Here is an 18,790-nt window from a genome sequence, read left to right as displayed (position 1 = left end):
TCTCATTTATAAACTTAAAAATAAGAACGTCTTTTCTCCAATAGTGACATAGTCAATACTGAAAGTGTTACTGCTCTATTCATCGAAGCAACATATATTATATACTGCAGCAGTGCTCCTGCAACAGAGGATACTTGATATTGAAGTTATTGATAGGACAAGTCAGAATTCATCACAACATAAACTTTCCCATTTCCAGCATACCTAAAAAGCACCACACTCAGTTAGAGATGTCCACTGCCCAATGCTTTGCATTGTGAAAGCAATGTCAGTAATTTACCTGGGGTGCCTTGTTGTTGTTGTATCCCTCCTGTACCGTATAATGATAAGATAGAATCCTTGGACAGTGGTTTCTTAGCAGAGTCTTCTGATTTTGTGGTTGGTTCAGTAAAAAGGTCAAGATCTCCTGCTGCTGCAGATAAGGCTGCTCCTGATAGTTTTGTGGAAGAGGGCTGTGAAGAGAATGTCAAAATTTGAGATTACAGCGTCAGAGACAAATACCCTTGTCCATCATACCACAGGACTTGTAACTACAAAACAAAAACATTTTCCAGGTTCCTATTGAGCATGAGTAATGATTTTCAACAGGTGGAACTGTACAAGACATCTCCACATGAACATCATCTTTTTAGGAAGGGGATCTTGCTGCATTATAACATATCATTGCAGGACCTCTGCTTTTCAAAAAAACTTTAAAAACAGATCAAAAGTAAATGAGGTTACAAGATAAAGAAAATCCTCCGAAATACACGTTCAGCTTGCAAAGCTTACATCTGGATGGATGGTCTACATGTAAGTATGATGGGAATACCAGGACTGAGTGCATCCTTTCCAACTGTTAATGTTACTTCAGCATTTGTGAATACCACTGAATTCCTAAGTAATCACAGGGACAAAGAAATTGATACTATTATAAAACAGAGGCTGCTGAGAATAGTGTTGACCATTTGCGAATTCTTGCCTTTATAGCAATTAGTTTAACTCATGGTTAAATTATTGGAAATGACTGGTAGGAACTGGGTAGGTTCTGATCTCTTCTCTTATAGCCAGGTAGTTTGCTGCAAGAACATTATTCAAATTGTGATAAAAGGTCATTAGCCTGAAACATAAACCATTCCTTTCTCCACTGATGCTGCCTGACCTGTTGCATATTTCCAGCATTGTCTGTCCTTATGTTTCTCAAATTGTTCACTGGAAGTAACTAACCTATTTCTGTTGGCTTGGAACACGAATCCTCTACAGAGAACTGACAGAATTTAGTACTAATTACTTGGGTCCTATCAAAACATTTTTTAAAATTCACAAATGGTTATTCAATATGCAGTGGATAGGAGACTAAGAAAGCATTTGCCATATTAATCTACTGTGGTACAACAAGGAGGCAGGTCACTCAACTGGAAGTTGAAAGGTTAAATAGTCAGCTGAATTTCATCGCAGTTGTACCAATCTCTCTTCCCTGTTTGCAATACAGTGCAATAGACACATCAGTCAAGGTAAACAATACCTAAGGGTACAGTACCCCAGAAACAATAAATATCTAATTTCAAGGAAAACTATAAATTTTTAATGATTCTCATCATGTTTTAAACATCCCAATCCTCCGCACACACAAAACACAATGACAGGAGTGTAGGGCCTTTTCTTTGACCTAGTTCATTATTCAACTCCATGTCAGGCTGTCTGATGCAAATATCAAGCTCAGCAGTTATTTGGAGAGGCACGCAAGATCTGAACCGAAAGCCACAATGAATAATTCTGCGATGAGAAACACTACACGAAGGGTAGCACGGTGGCAGAGTAGTTAGCACTACTACCTCACAATGCCAGGGACTGTGCGGGGTCTGCACATTCTCCCCGTATCTGCATGTGTTTCCTCCTACAGTCTGAAAGATGTGCTGGTTAGGTGCATTGGCCATGATAAATTCTCCCTCAGTGTACCCGAGTGTGGCGACTCGGGGACTTTCACAGTAACTTCGTGTAAGTTTACTTGTGACATTGATAAATAAACTTAAAAACTTACAGGGAAACTGTGGGTAACTGCACATAAACAATTCCTACCCGGGTTTCAAGGTTGTTAAAGTCCAAAGCTGATATTGCAGTTAAACATAGGAAAGGTGACAAATTATCATCATGCCCATTCATGCTCACTTCATCATGAGCTGCCACTATCTGCACAGCTGGCGAGGAACTCCTGGTGCTGATCATCCACATCATGGGTAGTAAAATGCACACACTACACATGCACAGGAGTGGAAAAGAAGTGGTCAGCTGCAAAAACTTTCCAAATCATCTCCAATTAGATTGTCAACTGAGGTGGACATCTTTCTCACCCAACAATTAAAAGGCCTACCCACATCATCAAGGCACATGCATAAATGATAGTTATTTAGAGATGGTACTGCAGAGCAATTATCATTTCCTAATAAGGATTTACTGCACTTTGAAGTGGAAAGCAAGTGCCAAGATCATTCGTTAATTAGAATGTCAGTAAACGAGTGCAACTCTTTAGCAACAATTCTAGATCTTTTAGGGATATAGCGACAGTTGCCCATTTGTCTGATGCCACCAGCTTGAGGGATTCAAGTTGGGAAAAGATCACACTGAGTTTATAAACTAAGAGATAACAGTTCAGTGTTTTCAAACACCATGGAGTCAAACACTAGACTTCCACTAAGAATCCTTTTGAGAAGAATTCTGCAGTCTGACTGATGCAATGAGCATGACAATACTCTGAGTATTCCCAAGTCAGCTATTTTCTAAATAATCACAGTGCTCGGGAAAGTCATTGTGAAGATGCTCAATGCCTACTCAAAACTTTACCGTGACATTTTAGGATATGAAAATCATCAAATATAGCAGAAAAATGGTGAAAACACTCAATTCCCTGTATTCTGTGAATAAACAGAAAGCAGATTTATGCTATTTGCATTTTGGTGTCAATGTGTTGGAAGATGCAGAAATTCTCCCAATTTTGGCTCACCGTTCAAAATCTGAATGAATAAGTTATGAAGATGAGCCAGCTTTGTCTTTTGTCTGTGACCAATTTTAAAAAAAATTCGTTCATGGGACATGGGCGTCACTGGCTGGCCAGCATTTATTACCCATCATTTGTTACTTTTGGAGGGCAATTGAGAGTCAACCACATTGCTGTGGCTCTGGAGTCACATGTAGGCCAGACTGGGTAAGGACGGCAGATTTCCTTCCCTAAAGGACATTAGTCAACCAGATGGGTTTTTCCAACAATGGTTTCATGGTCATCAGTAGACACTTAATTCCAGATTTTTAAAATTTAATTCAAATGCCATCTTCTGCCATGGTGGGATTCGAACCCGGGTCCCCAGAACATTAGCTGAGTTTCTGGATTAATATTTTAGCGATAATACCACTAGGCTGGTGCCTCCCCTTAATTGTTAGGTTAATTGGTTTTGAAATTCAATCCACTACCCCACTCTCCATTACACTTTTCAGGCACGAGATGGACTGGAACTAGAACCTTGAAGCAGAGGATTATCAAGTCACACCTCTTCAGATATAACCATAGGTTACATTCTTAAAGAACACAATTTTTTAAAGAATCAATAAAACACAGCAAGTTTCTGAGGAGGAAATGCCTTGCAAGTTACTGGCCCAATTCCCAGAGTAAGTGCCTTGAAGCAGCTGGATCCCAAAGGAATGCTGGAACCTATAAGGTACAGTTGCCTAGATTTCAGATTAAAGTCAACTTCTTCCTCGGGCTCAAACTTTCACATGTCCCAGAAGATTTCTTCAGAAGCCTGTAACTTGCATGAGGCATCAATTTTTCATTGTGTCTGGCACCTTCATCCATCATCAGTTAAAATAGTTTGAACAGCAAAACTATTTTGCTTCCCTCCAATGTAAGTGCAAAAACATTACAGTAATTCGGGAACAATATTAAACAAAACAGCAGTGTAAACTGAGCAGTCAATTTACAGTTTTGCAGTTCTCAGTCACAAATAGGCATGTCTCCAAGATGATAATTGTTTCTTTTATTAAACATAAAAACTTCCAAGCTGAGTTGGTTCCTTTAAGTTCACACGGTCCATCTTTTTATTCATTTCCTTTCCATCTTCCACAACCCTCGTAGTGCTGCCCACTGATACTAGAGCCCAATTGTGGAAACAGATGCCAACAGCTCTCCCACATTATCATTCCTCACATGTGCGGGGGGAAGAAGACACTGTCCTCAGGCTTTTGGACAACCCAGGTGACTCACAAATGAACACTTCAAACAAGGGCAAAGCGTGGATTTTCTGTCAAGGGTCATTGGATAGCAATTACTAAATATCAAGAAGCCTGGCTGATTTTGGCCCTCTTTAGGCCGGAGGTACTGGTGCTAATCGAGGTACCCCAATGGCTGTTCCAGCTGGGATCAGTTAACCCTGCATTGACCAGGTGGTGAATATGGAACATTCTTTTCTGCATATCTTAGAACCTTTGACCTGATAGAGAGTTATAAACCTTCATCCAAAAATCTTTATTGTGCTTTCTTCTGCCTCTATGTTCGTGTGCTTGGGGCTGTCACCACTGGAACAATCAAAGGATGTAATGCAATAAGACAGAGAATAAATGATATTTTTGGTTTTGGGCTCTGTCTGGTCATTGTGGCGCTGCATAACTGGGACTGAGTTTTCTACCCATAAGAATAAGGTGCCATGGTGTTGAGTACCAACCAACTACATTGCAGGCTCCCCATGCAGTAAATTACCATCAAATTGATGCATCAGGGAGAGGGGCCAGATACCTTAAAATAAATGGCACTTGCCACTTCAGATTAACTTGACATACCTCCTAAATGTTAATCTCAGAGCAACATTAATGGAATTTTGGCCGCACATTATCCAACAGCAGCAAAACAGTAACTTGAAAAATGGGAAATGGCTCCAGCCATGTATAAAAACTGCTCAAAACTTTTAATTCCCTTTACCCTCTGTTTGTTTTTCAATATGCTTGCTTGAATCACTAATTTCAAAATAACAGACATCAAACTTCAACAAAAGCTGCTCAAATCAGAAAACCCATCTCCCTGGGGACAATTTCTGAAGACACAAATCCAGCATGTAGAACACACAAGATTGCAATAATATGCAGTTATCTGGCACTCCTGTCAACTGAAGCAGTAAATCAGAATAAGTTTTAAAACATTCATCAAGCACCTGCTTTCTTCTCAACTGTAGGAGATTGACAGGGTAATGAACCATTAATGCAATACTGAACTCATCCAGAGTGCATGATTTGTCTGCAGTACTCAACAATCTCCACATTTCAATTAATGACGATGTACTGGGAACAAATGCAGACAGAACCTCTTTCTACAGTTGGCAAAGTATGGGTCAATCTCACCCAGCAAACACTGCATCGATCCTGGAACCCTGCATGTCAATAATACTGATAAAACACTAATCCCAGTATCAAGCACATTGTCCTCAGACTTGATTCGACTAAATCAGGCAGACAAACCCGGATAAAAATTTCCTCCCTTGAACTCCACCAGAATCATAAAGTCGAATTACAAGATGGGAGTCTCTTGTTCTTTTTGTAACTCCTCTGAATGTAAAGGAATTACTTCCCAATTTAAATACAAATCTGAGAGATAGTAAACATCTATATCTGAAATGTGTCAACAACAAAAATGCTGTCACTTTGTTTAACTAATGCTGATCAAGCAGATGAAATTTCTCCATTGCTAGCACCCTCAATATCTGAAGCGTTATAATCTCAATGATTTTAATGTAGAAATGCTATTTCAATCCTTTCAGAGTCTTGAAATCTGCAAGGCTTACGACGTTATTAATATTCAATCTTTTCAGCTGGAGACAGGATTCTACAACCAAACTTTAATGTTGTGTGGTACTAAGCCTCTGCTTCTTAGCTGCCTCCTGTGCATACTGTGGATGAATGAAGACAAATATGCGCTGTGTGCTTTTCTGTCTGTTCATTCTCAAGTCCACAACCCAACTAATTTTCATTAAACACTTGACTGAAGTCCTATGAAATGAATTCCACAAAATAACATTAATATATGCAAAAAGGAATTTAGACCTGCTTTATCCAATGAATAATCTTGTATTAAAATACTGGCGTTCTGTCAACCAGGAGGAACAGAAATTAATAGGCAAAATACATTTTAAGTGAATTAGAAATGGTAGCAGTAACAAACTGAAGGGAGCATCAAACTGGTTTGCTGCCTACTACAGTAATACTATTGGGTTAGAAGATACCTCATTAGAAAGTAGCCACATTTTATTCAAATAGGACAACAACCACAGCAAATATTTCTACACATTATATAAAACAATGATATATTATGCACAAAACAGTACTCAAGATTATATTACAAACTCTTGACATTTTACAAATTTTTCAGTCAAGGCTTTTAAAGAATTTTTAAAAATAGCCTTCACAGAATGAAGTGCATAAGAAACAAAGTACCATGGACATCATACTGGGCAAATAAAAAGCTATGTTGAAAACCATCTTCTACTGTCTATTCCAAACAACTGCAGAAAGAATCACACAGAGTGGAGAATTGCAAACATGGAAGCCAAATTTTGTTCTCAAAATGAAACACCATCATCCATATCCCCAAAGTTCTGCTTCTAATGAAGACTATTGAAGGTGGGGGAGACGTGAATTATAGAAAGGGAAGGTGAGAAGAATTTTGACACCTATAATAGAGCGGGTGTGAGGGTCATAATTGGTACAGGGTGCAACTGGGATAAGGGTCTGGAACAACGGAGGATCAAGAAGGCTGAAGAAAGATTTGTAGATGAGTATTTTGAATGACGCGAACTGAGGGACAAATATGATTTTTGAACAAAACTTGAGAAAAGGATAGCAGTGGCAGAGTTCTATGTGGCGAAACTTGAAGGTGAGACGAGAAGAGAATTAGAAAAGTCAAGCCTGGATGCAGCAAAGACTGGAATAAGAGGTTCAACAACAGGAGGTTGAGGTAGGTGGGAGATGTGTCATGGGGAGAAACGGCTGGTCTTAGTGATCAAGTGGTTTAAAGCTCAGCTCAGGGTTGGCTAGGATTATCAGATGGTGTACTGGGTGAGTTGGGGCAGGCTGTGTAGGCGACAAAGGATTTGTTGTGATTGGAAACATTGAAATCAGAAGCAAAAGAACATTCATTTGTGTTAATATCCGCATTGTACTAGCAATGCTAACCATAGCATCATATATTCAGTTGGGTCAGAAATGAAATGCCTACTCTAACATTTTGAAAAAGTGGCTGCTAAATCCATAAATGATTAGCAATTTTACGTAGTGCTTGGGAGTGATTTACAAATGTAAGCTGTCAGTTTCAGGGATGTCCATACAACGAACATGCAGAAAATGCTCATGATTCCCAATGGATTGAGCAATGTAGCCCTTCGAAAGGTAATGTAAGTTACATAACATGAGGGAAGGGTTTTACATGAATGAAAATTGCCTTCCTCTGCTTTGCAATATATTATATCGCTGTAATAAGAAACCTCACAAGAAAACAATGCAAAAAAAACTCTGCTCTCGTGACAAACCATTATCATCTAACTGATCTGACTAATTTAATCTTCTGAGGATAAGTTTGACAGAGTTTTCTCTCCCTGGTAACTGATCAGGATCTTAGGAAATTTCGACAAGAACATTTTGGCATGATGACTATCTGAGAAGTAGTTTGGATGTGTCCTGCAGTTCAAACGGCACTGCTTTGATGTCAGTTTCCAATCATCTGTTTCTGAGTCAGAAAGTTATAGGTTCAAGTCCCACTCCAGGACTGGAGTACAAAAATCAAGGCTGATACTTCAGTGCTGCACTATCAGAGCTGCCACCTTTCAGATGAGATGATAAATCAAAATTGTGCCCCCCCCTCAGATGGAAGCAAAAAATCCAGTGGTGCTATCTGGAAGGAAAGGTGGGGGAAGCTCTTAGTGTCCTGACCAATATTCATCCCTCAATCAATGTCACAAAAACAGATTATCTGGTCATTAGCACAACTTGAGCGTTTGCTATGTGCAAATTGGCTGCTGTTGCCCACATGATAACAGTGACTGCACTTCAAAAATACTTTTAGTTCTAAAGTGTTTTGAAACATCTGGCAGTTGTGAAAAGTTCAGTCTACATTTAAGTATTTCTTTTTTTCCTTTTAAATCAAGTCTAAATCAGCTTTTCTAAAGGATTTTCTTAATGAAGTGAGAGTGCTTTCAGCACATTTTTAAAAACCAGCATAAAAGATTGTTGAAATTCAATTTCGGTGAAACACAACTGTGGTGTAAAAGGACTGCAATATTTTTGAGGTTTGGCTGATTCCTGCTGAGGAGGCTGGAACCTCTGCCTCTTAGTTTTCACTAACTCTTCAAGAGTGCTTCCTTCAGCAGAGAGGTCTACAACACAATGTTCGGACTTCAAAACAAAAAATGCCATGCAAGGTCAACTATCTGTGACACTGTAGTTTTACTTCTCTCAGCCTTTTCTTTATTCTGACCGTGTGTCGAACCATTGGCACTTGGGATGTTTTTAAATTGAGAAGTCTGCATTCGAACTGAGCAATATATTTAGAACATCAGGGTGTTGCAGACTCCTTGTATCCCAAATGTGACAGGAGACGTACACGCTTGTGGAGAAATTGGCAGCCTTAACTACAAGATCAAATTACTATTTGATAAAGAATACTCATTAACCTTTGACTGTTGATTCCCTCTTAATCTAAATGGCAGAACAAGTTTGCCGCTCTCGACCGGTGTTATAATATCATTGAATTGACTTTCTAGTACAACAGCTCATAATCCAGTTGAGATAATGAATGTGCCTCACTTGCTTTTTTTGGGAACTATTAAGATAAAGCAAGGACAATGTTCCAAAAACAGCAGACTTTAAAAATCAATAGAGTGCAAAATGATCTGAAAGACTAATTGGCATTTAATTTGAAAATCTGTACACGAACTGAGATGTTACATCAGCCTTGACACTCAATGTTCAACTGACAGATCAAAATTGTGTTAATAACACAATTGTTTGTGAAAGTAAGTGAATACATTGTTTGAGATGGAATTAGGAACCTGAAAATAGATATAGTGGCCAATCCAGTTCCTAGTCACCGGAGAGTTTTCGGAAGAACGGCCTGAATGGTGTTACCGTGGGTCTTGCTATATCATATAGAATTTGTTAAAGTCACAAACTGATCCCTTAGACTGGAAGTGGGCTAAAATAGTTCCAATCTTTATAAAAGATGAGACAGATCAGGGCAATAGTTTGTCAGCAATAGGGAAAATTCTATACTGAATCATTCAGGGTGCACTATCTGAATACTCCAAATTCAGGGAGAGCTCATGTGACTTCTGGAAAAGGAAGCCCAGTCTTATTGATTTGATAGCATCTTTAAAGAAATCACAAGCTTGTCAATGAGGGAATTCCAGTGGGCACTGTCTACCTAGGCTTTCCAAGAGCTTTGACACGCTGTAACAGGAAAGGTTTCCCTATAAGATAAAAGCCTCAGGTACACTTCCTGCATTTGATTGAGAAATGGATGAAAGGCTTTGGACTGAAAAGTATTGTGGATAGGATTGGATCCAGGTCACCAGTTGCACTGCACATAAATCGGTGTTTGAACCATTGACATTTGCTATTTTTTTAAGAAATGTTTTTATTGAAGATTTCCCTTTTACTAAATAATGCAACAAATCCCCCAAACCAGCAGTACAGCACAGGATAATTATTATTCTACATATGCAAACAGAAAAGACCAGCAAATATCGTTACAATTGGTTTGGGTTATCAATTACAATTCATTGTAACTGGCTCTATTTTGAACATATTTCCTACTGTGTCTGGGTCAGTGACCATGCCTGTGAAACTCTATGGAACAAAAATCAAGAAAGATTAAGGAAATTGATGTTGTTTTTGTCAGAATAAACATTGGAATGATCTAATAAAGTTTGAGACTTAGAAAGGAAAAATTCTCAAGAGTAATATAACTGTTGATAAGTTACTGTTGAAAGCATTTAAACAGACAAAACATAGGGGTTTAAAGAGGTTAATTTGCTTGTCATGGGCAGGAGGTGGATTAACTTAAACACTAATTTCTCCCCTCTCTACCCGTCCATAAACAGAAAAATGTTTGATTTGCTTCCTCCTTTATAAATATGCCATAATTCCCAACCCCTTGGTTTTCTATTAATAAACCGACTGCAAATTTGAGTTATGAACTCAAAGGGTTAGTTTATTTGCAGACACTCAAAACACAGGAGTGTTGCAATGTTGCCTCAGTTGCATTCATACAATGATGCCTCAGTTGCATTCTTTTCTCTGAGAAAAGATTAACAATGCAGGCTCCACAGCCAGAAGAAAGTGTTTCAAGTGGGTTCCAGAGTCCAGAATCAAAGTCTAATGAGGTATTCCTTTTCAGTTTAGAAAGTTTTAAAGTTTATTTAATAGTGTCACAAGTAGGCGTACATTAATACTGCAACGAAGTTACTGTGAAAATCCCCTCATTGCCACACTCCGGCACCTCTTCGGGTACACTGAGGGAGAATTTAGCATGGCCAATAAACCTAACGAGCATGTCTTTCAGACTTTGGGAGGAAATCGGAACACCCAGAGGAAACACACGGAGAACATCTGCACAGACAATGACCCAAGCCAGGAATCGAACTCGGGTCCCTTGTGCTGTGAGGCAGCAGTGCTAACCATTGTGCCACCGTGAGGATGGTGAGCTGAAAACCGATGCTAGATAATTCCGGTTTCCAAAGCGTTTACTTCACACAATGACGTAGGCATGCAGAGGTGATTGAGTCTTGTAGGTGATATCACAGGCTTTCCAGTGGCAGGTGGAGTCAGGTGTACGACCTGGACCAGAGCTCCTTGCCTGAGATGCTGCTAGTTAAGTGGTACAATGTCAGGCTGGCTTTGCAGTTCAGCAAGGCAACATTACCAGTTCCAAAAACCAGAAGTCCTTGTCACATGACTCCCACCTCTCCACTCTGGCTTTGATAAGGGCTGTGTATCTCGTCTGCGTCCCCGGGATTGTTAAATGTCTCAACCATTAAAAATTGAAAGGAAGGTTGCAGGGCCCTTACTTTTGGCAGACAAGTAGAGTCGGTTGGCCATCCTGGGTGATGAAATGCAGATGGCCTTTGTATAGCTCTCTTTGAATTTGGTGTATGCAGCCCACAATGTGTTGTTACTGGTTCTTCAGATATAATGTGCGAGTTTCCTTGATATTGCTAGGTAGCTTCTTTCGTTCCAAGGTTTCAGATAATAGCCATTTCAAGTTTTGGTTTAATTTTAAATCTCTATGGATAGCGATGAGCACATCTCTAAATATTTCTGTAAAAAAATATACAGGACGATGTCTTAAGTCCCTCACTGTCATTAAAAATCAGATGAAAGATGATGTGTTAGAGCACTTGGAGAAGCTGCTTCATCAGTCATCAGTGAGAAGTTCAGCAATTTGCCTTAGTATTGAATGCCTCAACTATTCAACTTGAAATTTGCAAACCGCTGAGCAAGTGATCCTGAATACCCAAGAGGAGATCGATTTACTGTTCTGCTGGTCTTTCACAACATAACCATTTTTTGGGATCCTTATAGGTGAAAAGGGCATCTATTCGCCTCACCAAATCAGAATCTGAAATAGCTTAATGTTAGGGGAAGTTTATGGCTTCATAAACTAGGTGTAAAACAGAACTACTCTTTCTCTTCATAAATATTTCACAGACATGAGTAAATGAAAATTCTCCAGCCAGCCTATCACATAGAAAAGAACCAGTTCCAAAGGGAGATGAGTCATCAAGTTCTTCAGATTCTTAAATTGCTTCTAATTCAGTGCATGGATTTCAATGCATTTCAGAGTTTCCAAAGAAGCATTCTAAGGACTTGCTACAAGATCAGGTTTTGCCATCAATTGCTCCCAATTAAAGAAGAAGAGTTATGCCCACAATTTGGGAAAGTTGCCATGAGTTTTACAGAATTCAGTAATCTACCTACTGATTCCAATATTGCAAAATCATATTTATTGGATATGGCATCAGCAATGGTAGCTTGGCTTTCTGAATAACCAGTAATCATACGGTATCCATGGTACCCATGTTCTGGATGTAACCTTTTACTAAAACAACAACACTGTGGGTGTACCTACACCACATGACTGTAATGGTTCAAAATGGCAGCTCAACACCACCTTCTCAAGGGCAGTTAGAAATGGGCAATAAATGCTGGATTTTCCAGCAACGCTCACATCCTATGATTTTTTTTAAAAACTCCAATGATAGATTTCCATATGGACATGCATATTTAAATCTACTTGCGGTCAAGATCAGATCTGCCAAATAATTGAATTCGAATTTGACAGCTGATTTCTATCTGGCCAGATACCTGCAATATTTTTAACCCAGACTTTCACAAAACAATCCTTAGAATTAGATTTTCTTTAAATGCAGACTGCATTCCATGCACTTACAGCTAGCATCAACAAAATTTGCCCATGATGTGTGGCGGTTGGTGTAACCACATATCTAAAAACAAGAGTGAATCTTCATTTTCCATCTCCCCACTTCCTGCCTTGATAATCAACAGTATTGCAGTACAAGGGAAAATGTTGTATGTGTCAGGCAGGTGAAGTCAGCCTGGAACATTGACAGGGCTGCTCATTTTGGTTTGATTCATTCCTGGAGATTTGATAACGTGACATTTTATCACAAGGGATTCAATCATGTGACATGCCTCCCGTAATGCTTAATCACATAACATTTAATTAGGTATGATTTTCACACATCTTCTAAATGTTACCGTATTTACCTTAATACCACCATGTCCCGAAGGTGATTATAAAATTTATAAATCAAAGAATACAAAATAGAAAGCTTTAATGATAAGTGATGTTTCTATATTATTGACCACAAGGAAAAACACCAAGTAAATATCGCTGATTCAATAAAAATATAATTAATATAAGTACAATTTTATTACTTTTTACTATACACAGCAGTTTATAAAAATTAAACCAGAATTGCTTTTGAAAAACCCTCAACCTTTTGGTGAATCTTTGTCAACATGCCCACGAATTGTGGTGAAATTATAAAACTTTGAACTTGGTTGGACTCCCATTTGGTTCCACTCCAAGCAGATAACTCCCTATCCCCTCATCCTCAGACTTTCCTGTTCTACCATCGAGTGAGAGTTTTATTTGTGTAACACAAGCAAGTCAAATCATCAAACAGCACCTTCCCTGTCAACCTACAAGATAAACAAGCCCAAAATAGAAGGATAATGAAGCTGCAATAAAATCTTGACTGTACACTGCAAAATACAATGAACATTTCTCCCAACTCCACTCCCTCATCAAACTCAAAGGGTCTCAGGTTAATTGTTACCTTGCACCCTGAGAAACAAAGTAGAGGCTTCAGCTCAGCAGAAAAAAATATTTTCATTTATTATATTTAATAGTGTCACAAATAGGCTTACATTAACACTACAATGAAGTTACTGTGGAAAATCCCCTAGTCGCCACACTCTGTCGCCGTTCGGGTACACTGAGGGAGAATTTAGTATGGTCAATCCACGTAACCAGCACATCTTTCAGACTGAGGAGGGAAACCGGAGCACCCAAAGGAAACCCACACAGACACGGAGAGGACATGCAGACTCCACACAGACAGTGACTGAAGCTGGGAATCCAACTCGTGTCCCTGGTGCAGAGAGGCAGCAGTGCTAACCACTGTGCTGCATGCATGCTAGATGCATTTAGGATTATTAAATCAGAAATCCACAATCCATCAACAATGTGACACTAAGTACCAAACTTAATGCTCATTCACAACTATTCACCATTTTTGTTCTTTCGGCACCATTGTGCCGACTGTGCCCTTCTGAATAAAAACCACCATGTAAAAGTAGTCTTCACCACTGGTTATTACCTGATCTTTTATAGATTCGTTCACAAAGTTGGGAATGCAAACTCTGTGTTAGAATTCTAGATGTTTTGATACATTACAATTCCAGTACTCTGAACAGCTCCAATGCCACTTTTAAAGCTTCCTTTTCTATTTGAAAAGAAATGTATTGTTGGCAATCATCATGCCATGTGTTCCAATTGAAGACAGGTCCTTGTTCCATTATCTGCTGATGGTTCACTCTGAGCTATTTTTCCTGGCAGTTTTCATCAGTGGTGGCCTGCCAGTGCCTCCCATTCTTGGGGCAAGCCAAGGAGGCAGGTCCTAAGACTACTTCAGCCAGAATGGGAAAATGAACCTGCACTTTGTTGGTGTTATTCTAAACCACATGGTAACCACCTAGCTAACAGGTAGTGCCGGTAGTAAATAGCAGCTGGCAAAACAATCAAGCTGAAATTGTTTTGCATCAGGTGGAATGGCCAATGTGGTTCTTTGCTATCTTCAGTGAGTCATAGAGACATACAGCACAGAAACAGGCCATTTGGCCCACCACCATGTCTATGCTAACATTCAAATGTCAATCCATACTAATCCCATTTACCAGCATTTGGTCCATAACCTACTATGCTATGGCAATTTAACTGCTCATCCAGGTGCTTCTCAGGCAGCGCAGTCCATATTTCCACCACCTTCTGGGTAAAAAATGTTTTCCTCAGATCCCTTCTAAATCACTTGCTCCTTGCCTTAAACATTTGCCCTCTGGTCTTAGACACCTCTGTCATGGGAAAAAGATTCTTACAATCTACCGTATCTATGCCTCTCTTAATTTTGTATACCTCCATCAGATTCCTCCTTCAGCCTCCTCTGGTCCAGGGAAAACAAAACGAGCCTATTCAGTCTTTTCTCATAGCTGAAACTTTCCATCCCAGACAACATCCTGGTTATCATCCTGAATCTCCTCTGCAGTTCCATCATGTCCTTCCGATAGTGTGACAACCAGAACTACACATAATATATCTGTGGCCTAACCAGTGTTTTATAAAGTTGTACCAAGACCTCCCTGCTCCTATATTCTATACCCCTCCTCATGAAGGCAAGCATTGGTAAGCCTTCTTCACCACCCTATCTACCTGTGCTGCCACCTTCAGGAATCTATGGGCTTGTACACAAAAGGTCACTTTGTTCCTCAATACTCCCTAGGGACCTACCGTTCATTGTCTATATCCTACCCTTATTAGACCTCACACTTACAAGGAATAAATTCCATCTGTCATTGCCCTGCCCAACTTACCAACTGATCAATATCAGTCTGTAGCATAAGTCTATCCTCCTCACATCAACATCACCAATTTTCATGTCATTTGTAAACTTGCTAATTATACCTTTTGCATTCACATCCAAGTTGTTAATGTATATAGCAGCCGCAAGGATCTCAACACTATCTTTTAAGCTTTAGCTAGGATTGAAGCGACACACACTCAGTTATGCTGATCCACAAATAGCACATGTGGTGGGAGAAACAAGGCAATGAACTGGGAAGGCGATGGCCTAGTGGTATTTTTTATCACTAGACTATTAATCCAGAAACTGTTCTGGGGGACCCGGGTTCGAATCCCGCCATGGCAGATGGTGGAATTTGAATTCAACAAAATGTATCTAGGAATTAAGAATCTACTGATGACCATGAAACCATTATCAATTGTCAGAAAAACCCATCTGGTTCACTAATGTCCTTTAGGGAAGGAAATCTGCCGTCCTTACCCGGTCTAGCCTAAATGTGACTCCAGAGCCACAGCAATGTGGTTGACTCTCAACTGCCCTCCAAGGGCAACTAGGGATGGGCAATAAATGCTGGTCAGCCAGTGACGCCCACTCCCCACGAATGAATAAAAATAAATGAACTGGATTCCTGAAGAACTGTGGAGGTCTCTGAAAATGGCAGCCTGTAGCTCTTCTCAGCGAAAACTGTCCACTCCCCTCTGATGACAAACTGACTAGTAGTAATTAATGTAAACTGCGCTGCTCTACCACTTTAAACAATGCAGTCCCTTTGCCTACTGCAGTGGCCCATACCATCTGGCCTTGTGACCAAAGGTATAGTTCAGCAGCACCTCATCCAGAGCATATACATTCTCCCCTGAAACCATTGAGACACAACCACTTCAGCTGCTTTTCATTTCAGTCATCTCCCATTAAACACAGCAGCTACATTTGACTGTCAAGGTTATTTTCACTATGGTGCTGACAGAACTGCTAACATCTTAAAATGTAACAGTTTCAACAAAAATCCATATTTCCATACTCCTGTAAAGAAGCAGCTTGCAACATTCAAATTGAAATAACGTGATATAATCTGAAGCAAAATAATCAACTAAATATTGTGAATGAATTATAATGTAAATAACTGGAAAATGGTAGTTTTAAGGAAGGACAATATTACTTGGATCTTCAGAATAAAGTGTTAGGTAAACAGTATTACAAATCCAGTGCTGCATGCAACATTTTTGCTTCATATCCCCTAAGTTTTTCTTCAGTATCCTTTGTTTATTTGCAAAGATTGAATCACCGTCATGCTAAGTTTAGTTTGTAGTGGTGCTACTGTGAACATCAGAAGCCACACTAAGTCCCAGACTAACTATGAAGAATACAATTGGTGATCTACCAGAATCTGAAAAGAATCAGCGTGCTATACTGTAAAGTATATTTATTAGGCTTACATTCACACTGCAATGAAGTTACTGTGAAAATCCCCTAGTCGCCACACTCCAGTGCCTGTGCGGGTACACTGAAGGAGAATTTAGCATGGCCAACCCACCTAACGTGCACATCTTTGGACTGTGGGAGGAAACCGGAGCACGCAGGGGAAACCCATGCAAACACGGGGAGATTGTGCATACTCCACACAGACAGTGACCCAAGCCGGGAATCAAACCCAGGTCCCTGGCGCTGTGAGGCAACAGTGCTAACCACTGTGCTGCCCGTACTGCTCTGGGAATTGCCTGAAATAAGCCTCGCTCTATATTTTGACAGTATGACAAAGAAATAAGAAAGATGCCCACTCACCAAGAACATTTAGATCACAAGGATACTACCAGAAATTACAAAATTTGCATATTTCCAATAAGTTACAAAAATGAATAGCAACTGCAGTTTTACAAATTTACAGTCAATTGCAATTACTTTTGTGGGCACAGGAGCTTAGGACAAAAATATACAAAAGGAGGACTGAATTATGACTGTGCACCCTTGAGTACACGCTAGATCTTGACTACCCGTTTGCCACTCAAGTGCTAGTTTCTGAATCTGGCTTTACTATTTCTGGAAATGGTAGCACTTCTCATGGATTCTTCCAATTGAAACCAAACTTTGCAATATTGCCCATTCATTAGGGACTTTGAATCGTTCTACTGTAAAATCCAGACTTATATTAGAATCCTCTTTGCTTAGTGGCCATAAAAAAAAACTGTAGAAGTATGGCTTGTAGCATAAAACTGGTTTACAGGTACTGAAATACAGGGATTGTTACAAGCAGTACAATATTTGTGTGATTGCAACATATGGCACTCAGCAGTTTTGTTAAATTGTGTAGGACAACTCAAGTGTTCACATTTTCATGGAATATTTGGACTGTAAATCTAACTAATTTGATAAGTGCACAGTCTAGTGTAGAACAGATGCCTACAGATTAGGAGTGTCTCAGGTTTAACTGGCTACAATTGGTCTTCAATTCCTTGTCAAGAAAACAGAAAGTCAAAGGCCCTTGCTGCAGGACACTGGCCAGTAATCCATAATGATAAACACTCATATGGATGGAGGACAGGATTGGGTTCTACTGTGGTACCAGAATTGAATAGTTTCTCATGGTCTAAACTCAAAAATGAAAATAGGCTAATCATCACTACATTGGTACTGATGCCCTTGAACTAAATCCATTTAATTTGTCAAGTATAAGTTTTTTTTCCACTTTAAAAAAAATTCAATTTATGAGATGTGGGCATCGCTGGCTGGGCCAGCATTTATTGGCCATCCCTAATTACCTTTGAACTGAGTGGCTTGCTAGGCCATTTTAAGAGTAAACTGTGGATTTGGAGTTGCATGTAGGCCAGATCAGGCAAAGACAGCAGATTTCCTTCCCTAAAGGACATTAGTGAACTAAATGAGTTTTTAAAACAATTGACAATGGTTTTGTGGTCATTATTAGACTTTTACTTCCAGGTTTTTATTGAATTCAAATTCTACCATTTGCAGTGGTGGGATTCGAACCAGGGCATTATCCTGGATCTCTGGATTACTGGCGATGATATCACTATGCCATTACTCCCCATATCTGAATATTTATGTCTGAAGGGGGGGGTAGCTGAATGGTCATTTTACATAGAAAAGATTCAAAGTTACTCTATCTTGTAATGTAGACTTATCTGCTCCATTGTTGTTTTCCCTTCTGCTTTTCAGATTTCCTTTTCTTAATCTGACAGTGTTTGATGCCTACTTAAAAGGACTCTATCATTGCCAAATCAACTAGCAAGTTGCAAGGTAGAGTCATGGAATACAATCTTCGCTGAAATATAAATAGTAGCATTAGAGAGAGGGAGTTCTGAGGGAAATAATCTAAAAATGCACTGCTAGGGAACATCACCTTTCCAACTGTGGTACATATCGAGACAAGATTGCATTGCAAACCTTGGGAACTGGTGTTTCAACCCATGATACTTTGTTGAGTGATCCACAAAGAATTTTAATGCAGTCTTGATTAAAATTGCCGTTGCATTGCTAATGATTGTACAAAGCCGTACTCCCAAGGAGCAATGGGATCTCAGCTCTGAGACCGTAGAATTGGATTACCTTAGCAGAAGTAACAACTCAGGACGTTACTGCAATCACAGGGGATTCAAAGGCAACTT

The 18,790-nt window shown here is 39.5% G+C and overlaps 1 protein-coding gene across 6 annotated transcripts in view; it reads right to left on the bottom strand.

Moving 5' to 3' along the window:
• The window catches only part of smap1 (small ArfGAP 1), a 252,271-nt gene that overhangs the window by 27,093 nt on the left and 206,388 nt on the right, over window positions 1-18,790 (bottom strand). For all 6 annotated transcript variants that reach the window (XR_013497795.1, XR_013497794.1, XM_078213304.1 and 3 more), the window contains one exon: window positions 281-452. Coding sequence is in view for 4 of the 6 variants with exons in the window: in XM_078213304.1 (XP_078069430.1) it covers window positions 281-452 (172 nt within the window). In the remaining 2 variants the exon portion in view is untranslated. The remainder of the gene's footprint in view (window positions 1-280; window positions 453-18,790) is intronic.

The sequence above is a fragment of the Mustelus asterias genome, chromosome 5 (assembly GCF_964213995.1).
Source record: "Mustelus asterias chromosome 5, sMusAst1.hap1.1, whole genome shotgun sequence".
NCBI lineage: Eukaryota > Metazoa > Chordata > Chondrichthyes > Carcharhiniformes > Triakidae > Mustelus > Mustelus asterias.
Note: the sequence above shows the minus strand (reverse complement) of the source record. Positions and strands in the feature narration are given on the sequence as shown.